The sequence below is a fragment of the Myotis brandtii genome, unplaced genomic scaffold (assembly GCF_000412655.1).
Source record: "Myotis brandtii unplaced genomic scaffold, ASM41265v1 scaffold68, whole genome shotgun sequence".
Lineage (NCBI taxonomy): Eukaryota > Metazoa > Chordata > Mammalia > Chiroptera > Vespertilionidae > Myotis > Myotis brandtii.
The window spans coordinates 3,110,829-3,129,180 of NW_005370657.1; the positions used below are offsets into that span (position 1 = coordinate 3,110,829).

At 42.0% G+C, this 18,352-nt stretch overlaps 1 protein-coding gene across 8 annotated transcripts in view; it reads left to right on the forward strand.

Annotated features, from left to right (window-relative positions):
• MAPKAP1 (mitogen-activated protein kinase associated protein 1) overlaps positions 1 to 18,352 on the forward strand; it is a 190,004-nt gene that overhangs the window by 118,058 nt on the left and 53,594 nt on the right. For 6 of the 8 annotated variants that reach the window (XM_005881489.2, XM_005881493.2, XM_005881488.2 and 3 more), the window contains one exon: positions 9,058 to 9,165. The exons of the other annotated variants lie outside the window; for them this stretch is intronic. In XM_005881489.2, the coding sequence (XP_005881551.1) occupies positions 9,058 to 9,165 (108 nt within the window). The remainder of the gene's footprint in view (positions 1 to 9,057; positions 9,166 to 18,352) is intronic. 8 annotated transcript variants of the gene reach the window in all.

Here is an 18,352-nt window from a genome sequence, read left to right on the forward strand (position 1 = left end):
AGGTTTAGATCACCTAACTTACTGAGTGTCACATAGCTTGTAAAAGAGCCAAGATTTTAATCCAACTCTTTTTTACTCCAAAACCCAGGCTCTGCAACCGCCACATGTCCACCTTTTAGGACTAGATACTCAGTAGGACCCGAGATGGTGGAACTTGGAGCAGTTCTGTCTCACTCCAGACGTGACCGCCTTTGGCTGATAAAGCTTTGGAGTGCAATGTTGAGAGCCTGTGCTCTCGAACCGTGAGGGTGAGGCAAAAAAAGCATTTCCTTTCCCTAATTGCAGGCAGAGCAGCCTGCCCCCCTCAGTTGATCCTTGTTTTGGCTTTGTTACTCTTTTTTGTTTGTTTGTTTGTTTGTTTTGTTACTCTTAAGAGGATGAATAGCAGCTGCTTCTTCTGTGTCTGGTGTCCTTAACATGCCCTAAAAATTAGGCCTCTCCACCCTTGGTCTTTAATTTCTGATTCCAGCTGACACCTTCATTAATGGTCCAGTGCAAGCTTTCTGTCGACTTGAGGACGACTGTGTAAAAGTGGTTTTGCTGTCCTATCAATAATAGTCATAATTTCCCCAATACTCTCATCAGCAGTGAATTGAGTCTTGCAGCAAAGAAATGGAAACCCCAGTGCAGTGGTTTTAAAGTGATTTGTCTTGTAGACGGCGTCTTGTTTCAGTAAAATCAGGTCAGTGCAGACTGCTGGGTCAGACGCAAGTCTGATGAAAATTAGTTGGAGGAAATTGATCATTTGAACCTTAGGTTATTTTTAGCTACTACAGCTTTTTAATATCTCTGTTTTTATTTACTTACATTTGTTTTAATAAACTTTAACCATCACTGCCAGGCAAATTAAATGTCTTCGCCATTTCAGCCAAGCCGTGGATAAGAAGAAAGACTGCTCTCTCCACCCCACAGTAGCACGGCCTTCCCTTCACAGCTTTGGGATTTGCGGTCGTTATGGCGTTGTTTAAACACTTACACCCACTCCTCATCCTCCGGCCATTTCTGGGGTTTGTTTATTGCACAGACTGGCCCCTTGACCAGTCTGTTCTTCATTGCTATTGAAAGTTAATGGGGGCAAAATTGCATTCCCAAACATTTGAACCTGCAGTGGCCAAGGCCGAACTTAGTTGATCTCTGGTGATCGGTTCAATTTAGTTACGATTTTTTGCCATTAGGCTGGGGCTGAATGATGGTGATTTGGTTGAGGCCAAATGTCTGAAGAAAATTGGCTCTCTGATAAGAGTGCTGTTATCAGAGGGGGCTACCTTCTCATTTACATTTAGATGAGTATTGATTATTTATTTACTCAGAGAAGTGAGATTCGTTTCCAATCTTATCTTTCTCGTCTCTGCTTGTCAGCAGAAAGAGAGATAGAGCTCCTGACATCAGGCCAAGATAACAGCACTTTGTAGTAAAGATAAAAGTTGGAATGGGCCTTTTTCTAGTCTTGACTGAAAGGATAAGTTTTAAAAATTAGAACTGATGGGTCATGCTTTCAAAACCCTTCCTGAAGGTTTTGCAGTTTAACTAGGCAGGAGAATTGGTTTATTGGAACAGCCTTGGTCTTTCTTCTTTTGTAATAGGAATTGTATTTAATTCGATTATATTCAGCTGTTTCACTGAGAGCAAATTGTGTATTGGCTCAGAAGAGGCTAAAGTGTGACCTTATTGTCATGTCAGCTTGTTCCTTTTTTATTATTTAAATTCCAAATTATCCCATCTGAGCCTCAGAGAGGGTATAAGCTGCCGTGGTTATCACTTGAATATAATTCGGTGCTTATATTAAGATCAAGCAGAAAATGATTATAGTCGCCCCTAGAGGAAGAGTTATAAGCGATGGGACTGACATTTTAGAATAGCTGATGTTGGGTCTGAGCTCTGATATTGACGCGTCAGCTTGTCAGTGATGGCTTTGGCTCAGTGAGGAAACCGCATTCAGCCGGCCTGCCATGGCGCAGACAAGGCTTGGCACAGTTCGCTCCAAATGGGTCTCCCTGCCGCCAGTCTTCTGCAGCCCATTGTCAGCAGCGCCACCAGAAGAGTCTTACAAAATATGTAGCTGATTGTGTCAACCCCTTGCTCGGTTAGCATGTGTTGCTTTTATAAGAGAGAATCCAAACCTTGACCAACAGTCTGGGTCAAGTATCCCAGCTGCCGCTTCCCCTCCTACCCCCACCGACCCTGGGCCTTTTGCACGTGCTGTTTCCTCTAGGAATTCACTAATTCCCTCTTCTTCCCCTGGCTCCAAGTCCTCCTTCAAGACTGCGTTCAGATGTTTCCACCTCAGGAAGGGGACGTTCATTGTCCCCTCTTCTGTGTTCCCACGGCACCTTGTCCTGACCAGGGGAAGAGCACTGTTGGGCCTTTGCAACTTCTCTGCTCATGTGTGTCTTGCTGCCTCCCCAGCCTGCTTGAGGGCAGGAATCAGTGGTTATTCACCTGTGTCTGGAACAGTGTCGATGTTCAAGAAAAGTTTGTTAACTGGATGTATGGATGGCATTATAACACCATATATCTTTTTTTAAAAATATATTTTATGATTTTTTTACAGAGAGGAAGGGAGAGAGATAGAGAGTTAGAAACATCGATGAGAGAGAAACATCGATCAGCTGCCTCCTGCACACCTCCTACTGGGGATGTGCCCACAACCCAGGTACATGCCCTTGACCGGAATCGAACCTGGGACCCTTCAGTCCACAGGCCGACGCTCTATCCACTGAGCCAAACCGGTTTCGGCCATATATCTTTTGATATCTCTGCTGCTCTGGTTGGTTCTGTGGGTTCAGACATTTACTCACCACTTTTAGACCATATTTGTAGGACCTGGGAGACTAGGGAGCTTGAGGAACCCTGGCTGCTGAACAAGTCTCTAGTCTGAAATGCTGTCCGTGGCTTAAAGGCAAGCTGGTTTAAACAGATATGCTCCCTCTCCCACCCCACACGCCTCCTTGGACACTTTGATGCCAGCATTCCCTGCCACCGTGCCTCTTCCCTTAATGAGGCTGTTAGTCTGTTGTGACTTTGGACTAGGGATCTGCCTGCATCACATCACAGTGGCTTCTGTTCCGGCCTGTACTTGCAATAAGACTAGTAGCGGCCGTCATTGCGCTCTCCGCTAAGGGAGTCGAGGATTGTCTCAATCCTCATAGCAACCTTCGGAGGGAAGTTCTGTTATCCTTGTTTACAGATGAGAAAATACGCAAGAGACGAGTAACTTTCCCAGAATGCATTGTTACCCCCTGAGAGGGTACAGACACCAGGAGTTTTCTGCTCAGAATCCAGCCTTGCCTCTTACTTGCTCACACTTAACCTTCTGCTGGCTACTTTCAGATTAAAGCAGCTCTTTAAGCTGGCGAATGGAAAATAGTTGGCATGAAGGTGTATGCATGAGAGTGGTCAGCCTTTGACTTTATCATTTGTCCTCAAAGAATACATGAGCTGAAAATTACATCAAGGAAAATGGAAAATAAAGATTCAGAGAGTGAAATGATGCAGAAATGTGTGCCCAGTCATCATTCAGGCCACAACGTTTAGAGCTGAACTTCCTAATGGGCAAAGGAGAAAGGGACACAGTATCAGTTAGTTACATGATTTATGTTCAACTGTCACTAAATACAGAAAAGCCCGGCAAGTATGGCTCAGAGGTTGAGCGTCGACCCAGGAACCAAGAGGTCACTGGTTCGATTCCTGGTCAGGGCATATATGCGAGGTGCAGTCGCCATCCCCAGTAGAGGGCATGCAGGAGGCAGCCAATCAATGATGTTTCTCTCTCCTCCATGTTTCTGTCTCTCTATCTCCCTTTCTCTCTCTCTAAAATATCAATAAAAACATTTAAAAATATATAAAATAAATAAAATAAAAATACAGGAGAGCAAACCCATTGCTCCAAGGAAGTACAGTGCTTCCTGCTGCCGAGGTCTGAAGGTCATTTCTCCTGTGGGTCTTTAGAAACAAGGCACAGAACGATAGGGGCGATGGTGTGGCTTCTCTCTCTGGGCTTCTGCACTTGCTTCCCATTGGACTTGAACTCTCGGCCAGCTCTCAGCTATCAAGGTATTGCATACTGACGCCTTTTATGTTTCAGTCCAGAATTACAGAGACCGAGAAAACTGGACTAGCATGTATGCATCCCCCACCCAGCAGATACTACAGATTTTCTTTGAAATTTATGCACTGAGATGTTTGCCAAAATCCTGCTCGAGTATTAGAACTTGGAACCCTCCCAAAGTGCCCAGAGCAGTATTTTGTTCTAGCCCATTTGGTGGCATGGCATTACTGCAATAATGCGTCACTGGAGTGCCCGACAGATTTCCTTGTCACCGCAGAGGAACTGCTTCCCAGAATCTCCCTTTGTGTCCCCTCTGCTGTGAAGTGGAGGGCTTGCGGCTTCATGCGCAGCTGTGACATTTTAAAACCTCTTTCCAAAGGGTGGCTGTTGCCTTGAGAACTATGTCCTGTTCAGTGTGAAAGAGCCTTTTATATTTTATATAATCATTTCTTTGGCAGAAGTATATTAAAAGAAACTGACCTCACAGCTTGTCTTTTTAAAATGGTTTTGGCTGCTGTTTTTTCTTTCCTCCCATGTCAGCTGCCTAAAAATTAAACAAGCATTTTATAGAAACTATAGTTTGATAGATAGGAGGTCTGGGTTGTCATACTCTTGATTATAATCAACAGGCATTTATTAAGTACTTGTCATGAACAAGGCACTCTGGTTCGTATGAATATAGAGAGTGCAGGCCTGGAGAGCTCTGGGTATGAATCCTAGTTCCACCACTTCCTGTGAGATGTTGTGTGAGTTACTTAACTCTGTGAGTCACAGACCAGAATGCATACTCTTTAATCCTAGCGTGACAGTAAATGAAATGATCTGCATAGTACTTGGCACAAAATAGGCCCTGCTATGTTATGTTACGTGATCTTAGTATTGTTCCAGTCTCATGATGAGGAGTGATGATAGCTGACACTTAAATAGCACTATTAATGTACCAGACGCTGTTCTAACTGCTTTACAACTGTTAACTCATTGAATCCTCACAGGCCTCTGAGGTGGGACTCACAGGGCCAGACCGAGGTAATCTGGCCCCAAGTCCATGCCCTTCATCATCACGCTATATTGCTTCTGATCTCTACCCTGCCTTTACACAACATGGCCTGAAGTTATCAATCTGAATTTTTCAGGGGGAAATGTGTAAAATAGTCTTTCTATGTGAGATAAGTTACCCAGTGTTTGGGCAAGAGTTAGAGAGAAATTGATCTTTGGAACAGGGAGTTTTCCCTTTGGGTTTAGATCTTGAGTCTCGCCTACAGTTTAACCATCTACCTTCCCCAAAGTCAAGACCCATCAGTTGTTTGCTAAGTTCAAAAGTAGATTTCCAAGTTGTACTTTAGCTTTTATGGAAGAGCAGAGTACCCAAAGCAGATGATAGTCAAAATTTTAGTTACTAACAAGACTGGGCACACACAGGAATATTTTTAAGGACAGGCAGGAGGTAGTTTTCCTGGATGGATGGGAAGATAAGGCGATTCTGTCCTCACAAGGACCTGGGATACAGCCATAGCATGGGATATTTAGTATGTGTGGGTTTCATTAAAATAAATTATTTCAGATCATTTTCATTTTGAATTCATAGAAACCAGAAGTTAAGTGATTCAGAACCCAAATGAATCCACAAATCTATAAAAATCTATACGTATGCTATAAACTATGGCCTCTTTATAATTGGCCAGTAATTTATAGTTTGCAAGAGAAAGAAAGGTTCAAAACACACAGGCTTTAGAGTCAAAGATCCTTGGGTTTCATTTTTCTGTTTCTACTTCCGACCTTTGTGATCTTGGGCAGGTTACTTCATCCTGCCAACCTTCAGGGACCCAGTCTGGCAAAGGGGTATAATAATATCTACTACCTAGAGTTGCTGCGAGGATTCAGTAAGGTAGCATATATAGAGTGCTTGGCATGTATGGTCATTCAGTATATGAGAGTCATCATCATACTAAGCTTCAAGGGGGAAGTCCTAAAGTTACTTTCCAGAAACAAACTATTTCAATAGAAATATCTGCAACACCCAAGAAACAAGAAAGTAAATGTTGAATGATGGCATTTATGGCTTTGAGAGTGGTGCAGGCACTTGTGTTTAGGGATACAGGACCCTTCTTAGTACTCCCTACCTACCCTGGTTTCCCTCATCCATGTTTCCCAGGCAGCTGCAGTGCCTGGAAGGAGAAAGTGTACAAAGGAGACCAGCCTGAAGTCCACCCTAATGCAGCCACATGTTGGCTCCCAGCAATCAGGAGAGGGGCCGCTTACTTTAATCCAGCTGTCAGGTAGACAGCTTGAGAAGCCCAATGCCCTGTACACTGCCCTCGAAGTCACAGGAAGCATGCTAGGTTGCAGGGTTACTTAAGATGAAAATATCGATCTACATAAACTGATAATGTCTAATTTGGATTAAATTTTGCATATAAAAGACCCATTGCAGATGCCATGATGTGTGATAATTATAGTATCCTCAGAAAAATGGCATAGTAAGAAATCAGAGGGCTTGTAAGTGTATACGATGTTTAATAAGTTATAAAAGTAGCCTTTATTTAGTATAAGAAATGTGAAAAATACGTAATAACACCAAAGAGAAAGAAAAGCACTCATTTCCCCACTATGACCACTACTCACATTTTGGAAATAACCTTTCAGTATTTTTCCCCCTGTGACTTTACATATATTTTTCATAATTGCAATCTTTCTGCACATATTGTTATAATTTTCTGTTTCATAAAGTAACATATTATAAACATCTATATATATAAAAGCCCAGCGACCCTTACAGTGGAACGACCGGTCGCTATGACATGAACTGACCACCAGGGGGCAGACACTCAATGCAAGAGCTGCCCCCTGGTGGTCAGTGTGCTCCCACAGCAAGAGCACCACTCAGCCAGAAGCTGGGCTCACGGATGTCACCAGCCATGGCAGACGCCTTTCCTGCCTCCACGGCAGCACTAAGGAGCAGGCAGGCGGCAGTTAGGAGCACGAAGTCCCAGGTTGCGAGAGGATGTCCAACTGCCGGTTAAGGGCTTAAACCGGCAGTTGGACATCCCCCGAGGGGTCCCAGATTGCGAGAGGGCGCAGGCCAAGCTGAGGGACACCTCCTTCTCCCCCCTGTGCACGAATTTTGTGTATCGGGCCTCTAGTGTTTTATAAGATTAAATATTTTTGCGACGTTACCATTAATATCTTCACAGTACTTCACAGTATTTTGTTTAACCAGGTATTTCACAGTATTTTATTACATCTAGGTTATTCCCTATCATGAAAAAATGATTTATTATAGCTAAACTTTGTACCCAGATATCTCTGTAAATTCATAGAAGTGGATGTCAGTGCCTCACACACAGTGTTGCTGGGAGTTATTGGGGATGAGAGCTCATATAACAGGCCAGTGTCTTGGAAAGCAGCTTCGGGGGTGAGGGTGCCCCAGCTGTGAACAGTGGCTCAGGGACGGGGAAGGAGAGGGTGCATAGGAATCTCTCACCAGCTAGGTTTTCTTAAAGTTCAGCTGGGCACGATTTTCCTGTGATTACTCCCACCAGTGAATGTGAAGGCTGCAGTGACCAGCAGAAAGTGTGTTTGATGATTGACAAATGTTATCACAGATGGGTGACAGATACCAAGAATTACCTGTGTTCCCATACCTTTATTTAATTTTTTTGAAATTAAATTGAACTATGTGTAATGTTGAAATGGGTACATTCTTGACCTGAATATAGTGTATGAGAGTTTATAAGAATGGTGTAGACTTCTGAGCATGTACTTGCTTAAATACATAGTTATATGTGTTTTGAGCATTGTTTACTTTATAACAGTTTAAAAGCTGTAAGTATTGTTTAAAAAAAAAAAAAAGGACTGAATGTATGTAAGAACTCTGAGAACTGACAGAGTGTTGATGAAATTAAGTTAGAGAGCAGCTCAGATATACCGTGAATCTACGTGCTACAGTGAGCATAGGATATGGGAGAGGAGAATGGCTGAGATGAGTCAGATGCTCTGCCTGAGAAAGGAGAAGGCTGGCTAAGTGACAGCCGCTGAAGAACAGTCTAAAAAGATGTGTTCTGCCTGGGAGGCCTCTGCTGCTCCCTCCGATCTCTCACCTCTCCTGTCTGACCAAACACGCCTTTCATGGCCAAAACAGTAAGAGTTTCTTACGCCTCTAATCTTTTCAGTAACCATTCGCAACAGGAGCAGTCTTTTGACTCTGATCATTGGACCCGTTAGGTGTTATCTGAGAAGAACAAGATTGTCATTTGGCTTGACAAAGAAATACATGAGTAAATGTATAAAACACCCCAGTGTTTTATCAAGATCTGCCAGAACCCCCTGTGTGACAGGCATAGCTAGGATTCCAGGTTTCTAGGATTATTAAACCTGTATCTTTGTGTTTTCACAAATGTTTCAACAAAAAACATGAATCAGCATCCATTGTCCTTCTATCACCGAAACCCAGAAACCTGAGTTTTGTGTGTGTTTTAAAAAAAGGAATTTTGGGGCTGTTATTATATTAGAGTTCTAAACATACCTTATTCCTGCTTATAATTGATTTTTCATTCTTATTTAATGATTATTAATAAGTACTTTTTGTAGGAATGAGTATTTTTCCTTACTTAGAGTACTTAGAATATATCATCTCTATTGTTCATAATAAGCCTTCAAGGTGATAAGCACTCCTTATTAGGAAACAGGCTCAGAAAAAGGTAGGTTACCTCTCACATCTGAGAAACCATGTGGCTATGTTGTGATTCCAGGTCAGTCTGACTCAAAAGCCATCTACCTCTCACCTTGGGGAGAACTGAGCGAAAACAGGCCCAATAATAGAACAGACACGTGTGTGAAACCTTGTGCGGAAAATACCCAAACTCTTTCCATCTTGGATAGCTAGACCCTCAAGACAGACGCCAGCATTTTCCTAATGCTTTAACAGCTTTTTGCCAGTATGCGGTGTTTTTTCCATGTTAAATACACTGTTTCAGACTTCCTCCCCTCCTCCTGCCCCTTTGATCTTCCAGGCCCTCAGTACCGCCTGGAGAAGCAGAGTGAGCCCAATGTCGCCGTGGACCTGGAGAGCACTTTGGAGAGCCAGAGCGTGTGGGAGTTCTGCCTGGTCCGCGAGAACAGTACGTTGGCCTCCTCACTCCATGCTTGTTTTGTCCCTTCCAAACATGCTTAGGAGTCATGTGTTGGGGTCGCTAGCCCGGTTTACCGAGGCCCGTGGTTGGCAAACCGTGGCTTGCGAGCCACATGTGGCTCTTTGGCCCCTTGAGTGCGGCTCTTCCACAAAATACCACGTGGGGGCGCGCACGTACAGTGCGATTGAAACTTCGTGGCCCATGCGCAGAAGTCAGTATTTTGTGGAGGAGCCACACTCAAGGGGCCAAAGAGCCGCATGTGGCTCGCGAGCGGTTTGCCGAGCCGCAGTTTGCCGACCACTGCCCTAGGCAGATTTCAAGTAACTGTTTTTCAAGGCAGACCTCAGCCTTCCTGCCAAAAGTGTACCCCAAAATGAAATGATTGATTTCATGCTTTTTTTTTTGGTAAAAAGTCTGCATCCTGTTTAGCCCTCTGTGATTTATATATTTTTTATTAAACTGTATCTTCCTAAATTAGAATCAGTCCTGGAAAACAGCTTAGAAATAGGAGGCCTTTTCTGAGGCGAAGGCTGTTTTGTATATAAGCAACTGGCCCTGTCACTATCACTGTGTAGACAAACATCAGGGTTTAGAAAATCCTGACCATTTGCATACTTTTAGCAGGAGGCAGTGTAGTGGTTCCTAGTGCTATCTTGTGAGCCTCTTTAAAACTGCAGTTAGTCTCCTTTCATTCTCCCTTCTGAGTTTCTGGGTTGTGAATCTTTGCCATTCCTCTCCTCTGTGCTCCCACTGACTTTAGGAGCAAGTGACATGTGGAAATGGAGATTGTGTAGCCAGCTCTCCTTCGTTCCTGCTTCAGGGCCTTTACACAGGCTGTTTCTTCTGTGCGGAGCACTCTTACCCCCACTCTGGCTGTTTGTCATCCTTCGTCTCATTTAAATGTCACATTTTCAAAGAGGCCATCTGTGGTCTTCCTTCCCCCCTCATTTGGGTCCCCCATTATACATAGAACATACTTTTTATTCATTGCATATATGTTTCTGTTTATAATTATATATTTTCCTCAATTATCTTTCTCCCACAAGATTTTCCAGGTCTATGAGGGCATCCCTGATCCATACCAAGTTGCCCTTCATTAATTTAACCAGTATTTACCCCTCACCCACTATAGGCCATGTACTATAGAAGCTTAGTGAATATATAGGGTCAGGCAAAGTAGGTTTATGGTTGTGAGTACGTGAAACAGTTTATTCTTGTGTTATTTATAAATTATTGTATTATTTTCCATACGAATAACTGTAGACCTACTTTTGCCCCACCCTGTAGATTGAATGAGTGATCAATGGCAGTTTTTTCGTCATGTCACTGACCCTCTACACAAGGCTGCTGCTCTTTAACCAGGGCCCTGACAGCCTCTTCTAGGGAGGCATGTGCAAAACTCACCAGGGAGGTGAAGTGGGGTCAGTGTGTACCCAACATTTCTGCTTTTGGAAATCTGTCTTGAGAAAATATTTTAAATGCAATAAAGATATATGTATAATGATAGGTGTTAGATGTTTATAATATTTCTATAATATTTCTATATATATAGTATCTGTATAGTACCCCTATATGGGAAAATTATGCAGGGCATCACCTTTTGGTAAAGCAAAGCTAAGTAATAATTAAAACTGATTAAAATATACAAATCATAGAAAATTATTACTGGCCGGTATCTGGGAGAAGATTGAACTAAAAGAGGCAAGATTAACACCTAGAACCAATTTTTCCTGATATCATTTGAATTTGAAGGCTGCAATATTTAAAGAAAATTTTGCAGCTTTTTAATTCATATATTGTAAAAGAAGAAAGGCCAAAAATCAATAAGCTAAAGCATTTAGCTCAAGAAATTAGAAAACAAACAGGAAAAGAAAACTAGAATAAAAGGAAGGAAGCAGTAAAGATAAGAGCAGAAATTAATGAAATAGGAAATTTAAGGACAGCAAAACCAAACATTGGTTCTTTGAAAAGACTAACAAACTTGCTAAACCTTTGAGGAAATGGGTCAGAAACATGGAAGAGTAACAAATACCAGAGAAACACAAATAGTAACAGAAATAAAAAGAGTTACAGTACAGATCTGCAGTCACTAAATAGATAATACAAGATTATTTTGAAAAACTCCATACCAAAAATTGTGAAAATGTAGATGAAAAAGGAAAAAATCCTAGAAAAAACAACTTACCAAAATTGACACAGGAAGAAATAGAAACTTGAATATTCTCATAACTATTTTTTTAAATATATTTTATTGATTTTTTATAGAGAGGAAGGGAGAGGGATAGAGAGTTAGAAACATCGATGAGAGAGAAACATCGATCAGCTGCCTCCTGCACACTCCCCACTGGGGATATGCCCGCAACCAAGGTACATGCCCTTGACTGGAATCGAACCTGGGATCTTTCAGTCCGCAGGCCGACGCTCTATCCACTGAGCCAAACCAGTTAGGGTCCACTGAGCCAAACCGGTTAGGGCCTCATAACTATTTTTAAAAATTGAGTTCATGATTAAAAACCTTGCCACAAAGAAAACTCAATCCCAGACAACTTTACTGGCTAGTTTTACCAAATACTTAAGGAAAAAACGATTCCAGTCTTACATCAGCTGTTCAAAAGAGTAGAAAAAGAGGTTACACTCTCCAATTCATTTTACAAGGCTGTCATAATCTTACCAAACCCTAATAAAGACCATACAAGACAAAATATTTTCAGACCAATCTTAAATAAATGCAAATATCCTAAACAAAATATTAACAAACTGAATTCAGCATTATATTAAAATAATGTAACATTCCCAAGTTGGTTTTATTCTAGGAGTACAAGGTTTAGTTTAGCAATAAAAAATCCCAGTCGGTATAATTTGCCACAGTAACAGATTAAAAGGAGAACAGCCATCTCAGGAGATGTGGAATACTGTTCGATCATTATAAGTTGTGTTTACCAAGAGTTTTCATTATGAGAAAAATAACTTTGATGTAATATTAAGAGGGAAAATTGTCAAGGATACAAAATAACACAGCTAGACTAATCTCAACTATGTAAAATCAAAACAAACAAACCAAAAACATGGAAGAAAAATTGGAAGGAAAATGCCAAAATATTAATAGTGGTTGTCTCTGATTAGCAAGATTCTGGGTAATTCATTTTTCATCCTCTTTATACTTGTACTTTCCAGAGATTCTAAAATAAGCATGCATGACTTTCTAAGAAGAAAAAGCAAGCAAATAATAAGGGCAAGTTCACATAGATACCGATTACATCATGAGAGTGCCTCTTAGTTTCATAATCCTTTGGACTGATCACACCCAAGGAAGAATTATAACAACACATTCCTTTGTATCTTGCTTACCTGATTTTCTTACCTGATATAAATGGGTAATCCCTCCCTTCCTGTCATTTTCTTTCATTCTTTAAAGAAAATCAATCTCTCTCTCTCTCTCTCTCTCTCTCTCTCTTTTTCCCACTCAACCAAAGATATGGTGATTTTTTTAAAATCGGTTTTAGAGAGAGAGGAAGGGGGAGGGAAAAAGAGAGAGAGAAACATCAGTGTGGGAGAAAAACATCTATGAGTAGCCTCCCATACACGCCGAGGTGGGAGATCAAACCCACAACCTTTTGGTCTATGGGACAGCGCTCTAACCAACTGAGCCACCCAACCAGGGCTAAAGAATCTCATCTTTTAAGCATAGTAGGGGAACTAATTCGCATAATAGGAACTCTATAGTGGATTCTGTTTCAGAATGTTGACTCCTTGTTATATGAATAAGATAAAATTTATTTATTAGTGTCTTGGCAGATATTTTGGATATGTAACACTTATTCATGTAAAAGAATTTTCCAGATAACAAAGTGTGTCTGTGGTGAAAACTTAGCCTCTCTCCTCTCCCCTAATTCCCTTCCCAGAGACAAGTTGTTCCCAGTTTCTTTGATAACTTTCCAGGGATTATCTGTGTATATGCAAGTATATTCTGTATATGTACGTGAATACACACACACACATATATACAGTTGGCCCTCTGGATCCACAGGTTTAGCCTCTGCAAATTTAATTGAAAATATTCTTGCCCGGCCGAAGTGGCTCAGTTGGTTGAGCATCATCCCATGAACCAAAAGATTACTGGTTCAGTTCCTGGTCAGGGCACATGTCTGGGTTAAAGGCTCCATCTCCAGTAGGGGTTGTGCAGGAGGCAGCCAATTGATGTTTCTCTCTCACTCCCTCTCCCTTCCTCTCTCTATAAAATCAATAAAAACATATTTTTAAAAAGAAAATATTTTGAAAAAAATGTTATGTTATTGCTGACACTTACTATGTAATTAGGTCTACAGTGGTTGTACCTGTACTGAAACAAACTTTTTCTAGTCATTATTCCCTAAACAATATAGTATAAATATTTACATAGCATTTATATTGTATTAGGTATTATAAGTAATCTGGAGATGATTTAAAGTTTATGGCAAGGATGTGCAAAGGTTATATGCAAATGCTACACCATTTTATGTAAGGGACTTTAGCATCCAAAATTTTGGTTTCCACCGGGAGTCCTGAAGCCAATCCCACACAGATACCAAAAGACAACAAGAACTTATGCACACACATTTGTATTCCTCTCTTTTAAAAAAACAAATGACAGCTGACTGTCATCATTGTTCTCCATTTTTATTTTGTCATTTTGACAAATATTGTAGAGATTATTCCACATTAATCCGCATATTACTTCACCTCTTTCTTTTCTTAGCTCTTGCATAGTATTCCACAGTATACTGTGACTCCAAATTAGTTTTTCTTTGTTTGTTTCTTTGTTTTTAAGATGAGGCCCAACTTTCTTATACGAGGAAAGAGAAGCTGTGAGAATTGATGGATAAAGCTTTGACATCTGGGCTCTTGTTCTTACTGCACTTCTAAACATGAGCTTAGTTTTAAGTAACTTGTGTGACATCTGTGAGCTTTGGCATTGCCATCTTAAAGGATTGGCAAGAAATTCCAGTTCTTACACTCTGAGTTAAGATTATTGTGGTAGTGAAAGAAGACTTTAACAGCATTTACAAAGGGCACGAGGCAGTGAATGGTTTGGAATCAATAGAATATTATAACTAGTTTTTGTAAAATGGAAGTAAATTATAAAAGCAGTTTATTCTTTCTATAGAAAAAGTTTTTTAAAATTTAAATAGAAATTTCAATCAAGAACCAAGTATTGTTCTCTGGTAGCTACCTATGAAAAAGTTGGATTGAGGTTTTTAAAAATTTCAAAAATAGAATTTTTTAAATCTTCTCTTGGTATATTTGATTAGGACAGGTTTACTATCCTTAAAGCTAATTTGAAGTGGACTAAATTATGAGCATCTATTATGCAGTGTTTAAGAAAATGATATCAAAACAGACACTTCGCATGCTGCCCCTGACACTTACTAGGCTGTGTGAACTTGGACAGTTTAACTTCTCTATCTGCCCTCATAAGGTTGTTAGGAGGATTCAATGAGTTTTAATAATCATAAAGCTCTTAGAATGGTTCCTGGCACATAGTAAACACTCAATAAATGTTTGAAAGAGCAGCATTGGAAGGAAGGAAGGAAGGAAGGAAGGAAGGAAGGAAGGAAGGAAGGAAGGAAGGAAGGAAGAAATAGCATATCTGTGGCTGACAGAGCAGAGAGGCCACAGTTAGTTATGGAGGTCTAGAATCAGAACTATCAGGGCCCTGAAGGAGGTGTGTAATGGGGAGAGGGAGAGAGGGTGGTGAACGGGGCAAGTCTGTGAATCTGGGTCACAGGACCAGAGAACTTGGAGCAGGGTGCTTTCCAGCCAGTGTGTTTTAGTGTTCTAGAAGAGATGTGCACTTTATAAGTAAAACCGTTTGATTGGGGAGACTGCCATAGGGTGGATGTATATAGCCTTTCAATTTTTCTTCTGAGGAGGAATGGGGCCTCACTTTTTATGTCAATGACATCAAAAGATGTTTTTTTAATGATTTATTCAGGCCTTCTATTGTAAGGAATTGTGCTAGACCTTCTTAAAAAGGGCTCTCTTATAATTTTCACAACCATCCTATAAGATGTTATTCTAACTATAGAGAAAGGTTGTGTCTTGCCCCAAGTTAGCTCGCTGGTAAATGATAGAACCAGAATTCTAAGTCAGCTGTCTGATTTCAAAGCCCATCCTGAGATTGTTGACAAAACAACCTACATTTTCAACCTTAAGGATGGTGGTGACAATTGTCTTTATACTCTGTGAGAGGAGAAGCTTGCAAATGAAGCTGATATGACAAGAGTTTCTGCCTAGGGACTGAGAGTTAACATTTGTACTTGGATCTTGGCCTAAATAAGAAAATGACAAGCCAGAGTCCTGAGCTTTCCAGTTGGATTCTTGTCTGATAATCTACTACATCCTTCAGCCAACTGTCTGCAGCAAGCTGGAATCAGACCAGCAGGAAGCATGAGTACATTATGGAAAAGATGTAATGTAGGAAGACTGCCATTCTTGTCCAAGCATTTGTGTAAATCCTGGCACCAAACTGAGCCTCAATTTCCTTTTCTGCCAGATGTTGCCAGTGACCTTTTCTCTTACCCACTAATCATATGTGGGTAACCCTTCAGGTCCTTAGAAGAAAGATGCATCATGAACCAACTTGTCCTTTCCACAGCTTTAAGAGAGACACTTGGGACTAAAATAGGCCTGAAATTCCACTGGCTTTATGGAATACCAACAAAATGTCGGACGCAGTGTCTTTCCTGTCTTATCACTCAGTAGCCTGTCCTTACTGTCGTTCAGCATCGTGCTTAAAAGCCCGGCCTTTAGAGTCAGGCAGACCCTGGGTGAACCACTGCAGCCTCTGACATGGGGCAAATCACGTCCTTTCTGAGCCTCAGTTTCCAGTGTAAAAGGAGGTTGAATCATTTTCACAGGTTTTTTTGAGATTTGAATAAGATACAAATGGTCTCCTTATAACAACCTTTTAGGCCAGGGTGGTCGTCATCTGTAATTTATAGAAGAAACTGATACTTAGAGGGGCGATTTGCTCATCACATGAATAATCATTGGGGGCCTGGAAAACCATGTCTTCTGCTGATTAGTAGGGAGCAAAGGGTCCCAGCCCCACACCAGGCACCCATGCCAGGGTTCCAGAGCTGTGAAGAGAAGTCCCTGTAACTATGGGTTGTAAAAACCAGCAGGGATTGTGGCTGAGGGACACGGAGGCTGCCAGACACCCAGGCACACAAATGTGCTCGGACTCCATACCTCTGAGCTCCAACACCGGGTGGCTCTGGGGGACTCAGATACATACAGGGAGGAATTGCATTATCTGGCATTGGGCAGGAACTCAGGGGCAGCTTTCTCCCAGATCAACCTTAAGGATGGTGGTGACAATTGTCTTTATACTCTGTGAGAGGAGAAGCTTGCAAATGAAGCTGATATGACAAGAGTTTCTGCCTAGGGACTGAGAGTTAACATTTGTACTTGGATCTTGGCCTAAATAAGAAAATGACAAGCCAGAGTCCTGAGCTTTCCAGTTGGATTCTTGTCTGATAATCTACTACATCCTTCAGCCAACTGTCTGCAGCAAGCTGGAATCAGACCAGCAGGAAGCATGAGTACATTATGGAAAAGATGTAATGTAGGAAGACTGCCATTCTTGTCCAAGCATTTGTGTAAATCCTGGCACCAAACTGAGCCTCAATTTCCTTTTCTGCCAGATGTTGCCAGTGACCTTTTCTCTTACCCACTAATCATATGTGGGTAACCCTTCAGGTCCTTAGAAGAAAGATGCATCATGAACCAACTTGTCCTTTCCACAGCTTTAAGAGAGACACTTGGGACTAAAATAGGCCTGAAATTCCACTGGCTTTATGGAATACCAACAAAATGTCGGACGCAGTGTCTTTCCTGTCTTATCACTCAGTAGCCTGTCCTTACTGTCGTTCAGCATCGTGCTTAAAAGCCCGGCCTTTAGAGTCAGGCAGACCCTGGGTGAACCACTGCAGCCTCTGACATGGGGCAAATCACGTCCTTTCTGAGCCTCAGTTTCCAGTGTAAAAGGAGGTTGAATCATTTTCACAGGTTTTTTTGAGATTTGAATAAGATACAAATGGTCTCCTTATAACAACCTTTTAGGCCAGGGTGGTCGTCATCTGTAATTTATAGAAGAAACTGATACTTAGAGGGGCGATTTGCTCATCACATGAATAATCATTGGGGGCCTGGAAAACCATGTCTTCTGCTGATTAGTAGGGAGCAAAGGGTCCCAGCCCCACACCAGGCACCCATGCCAGGGTTCCAGAGCTGTGAAGAGAAGTCCCTGTAACTATGGGTTGTAAAAACCAGCAGGGATTGTGGCTGAGGGACACGAAGGCTGCCAGACACCCAGGCACACAAATGTGCTCGGACTCCATACCTCTGAGCTCCAACACCGGGTGGCTCTGGGGGACTCAGATACATACAGGGAGGAATTGCATTATCTGGCATTGGGCAGGAACTCAGGGGCAGCTTTCTCCCAGAGAGGGGTGCTCGCAGGGGTCAGTGTTCCTGTGCTGGGACCTCCCCTGTCGCAGGGCTGACTGGCAGCCATATCTGTTTGCCCTGGGTATTCCGTGAGACCCCTCCCCATCCAATTTGCAGCCCCACCCAAGCTGTTTGCAGCAACTTTTCCATATGAATGGCCTGTCCTGCCTCAGGCTTCAGACTTTGCTAAAATCTCTCAAACAAGCTGAAGTTGACGATAGCATGCCCAAAACCTATCAATAAAAGGCCCAAGACCCAGCACTACCACCAGCCTTCCTTGCTTTACAACTGGGCCTCACCTCCTGCAAAGCAGCTCTCCTACTGTAGTTGCAGCTGGTCCTCACAGCCAGTTGGCCTGGAGGCCAACTCCTCTCAGAGACACCAATAGCAATCAATGCTCAACTACAAGACTGTGCACACAGTCCACACAGGAGTGCGCCTAGAGTGCCCAGCTCAGGTGCCTGGGTAGGCTGAGCCACCAGACCCTAAAGGACATCTACTGTACAAGGCCTCTCTACCAATTCCAGGAGACATAGTAGCTCTACCTAATACATAGAAACAAACACAGGGAAGCAGCCAAAATGTGGAGACAAAGAAACATGTCACAAATGAAAGAAATGGAAGCAAGCAAACTACTGGATACAGAGTTCAAAACCATGGTTATAAGGTTACTCAGTGATCTTCA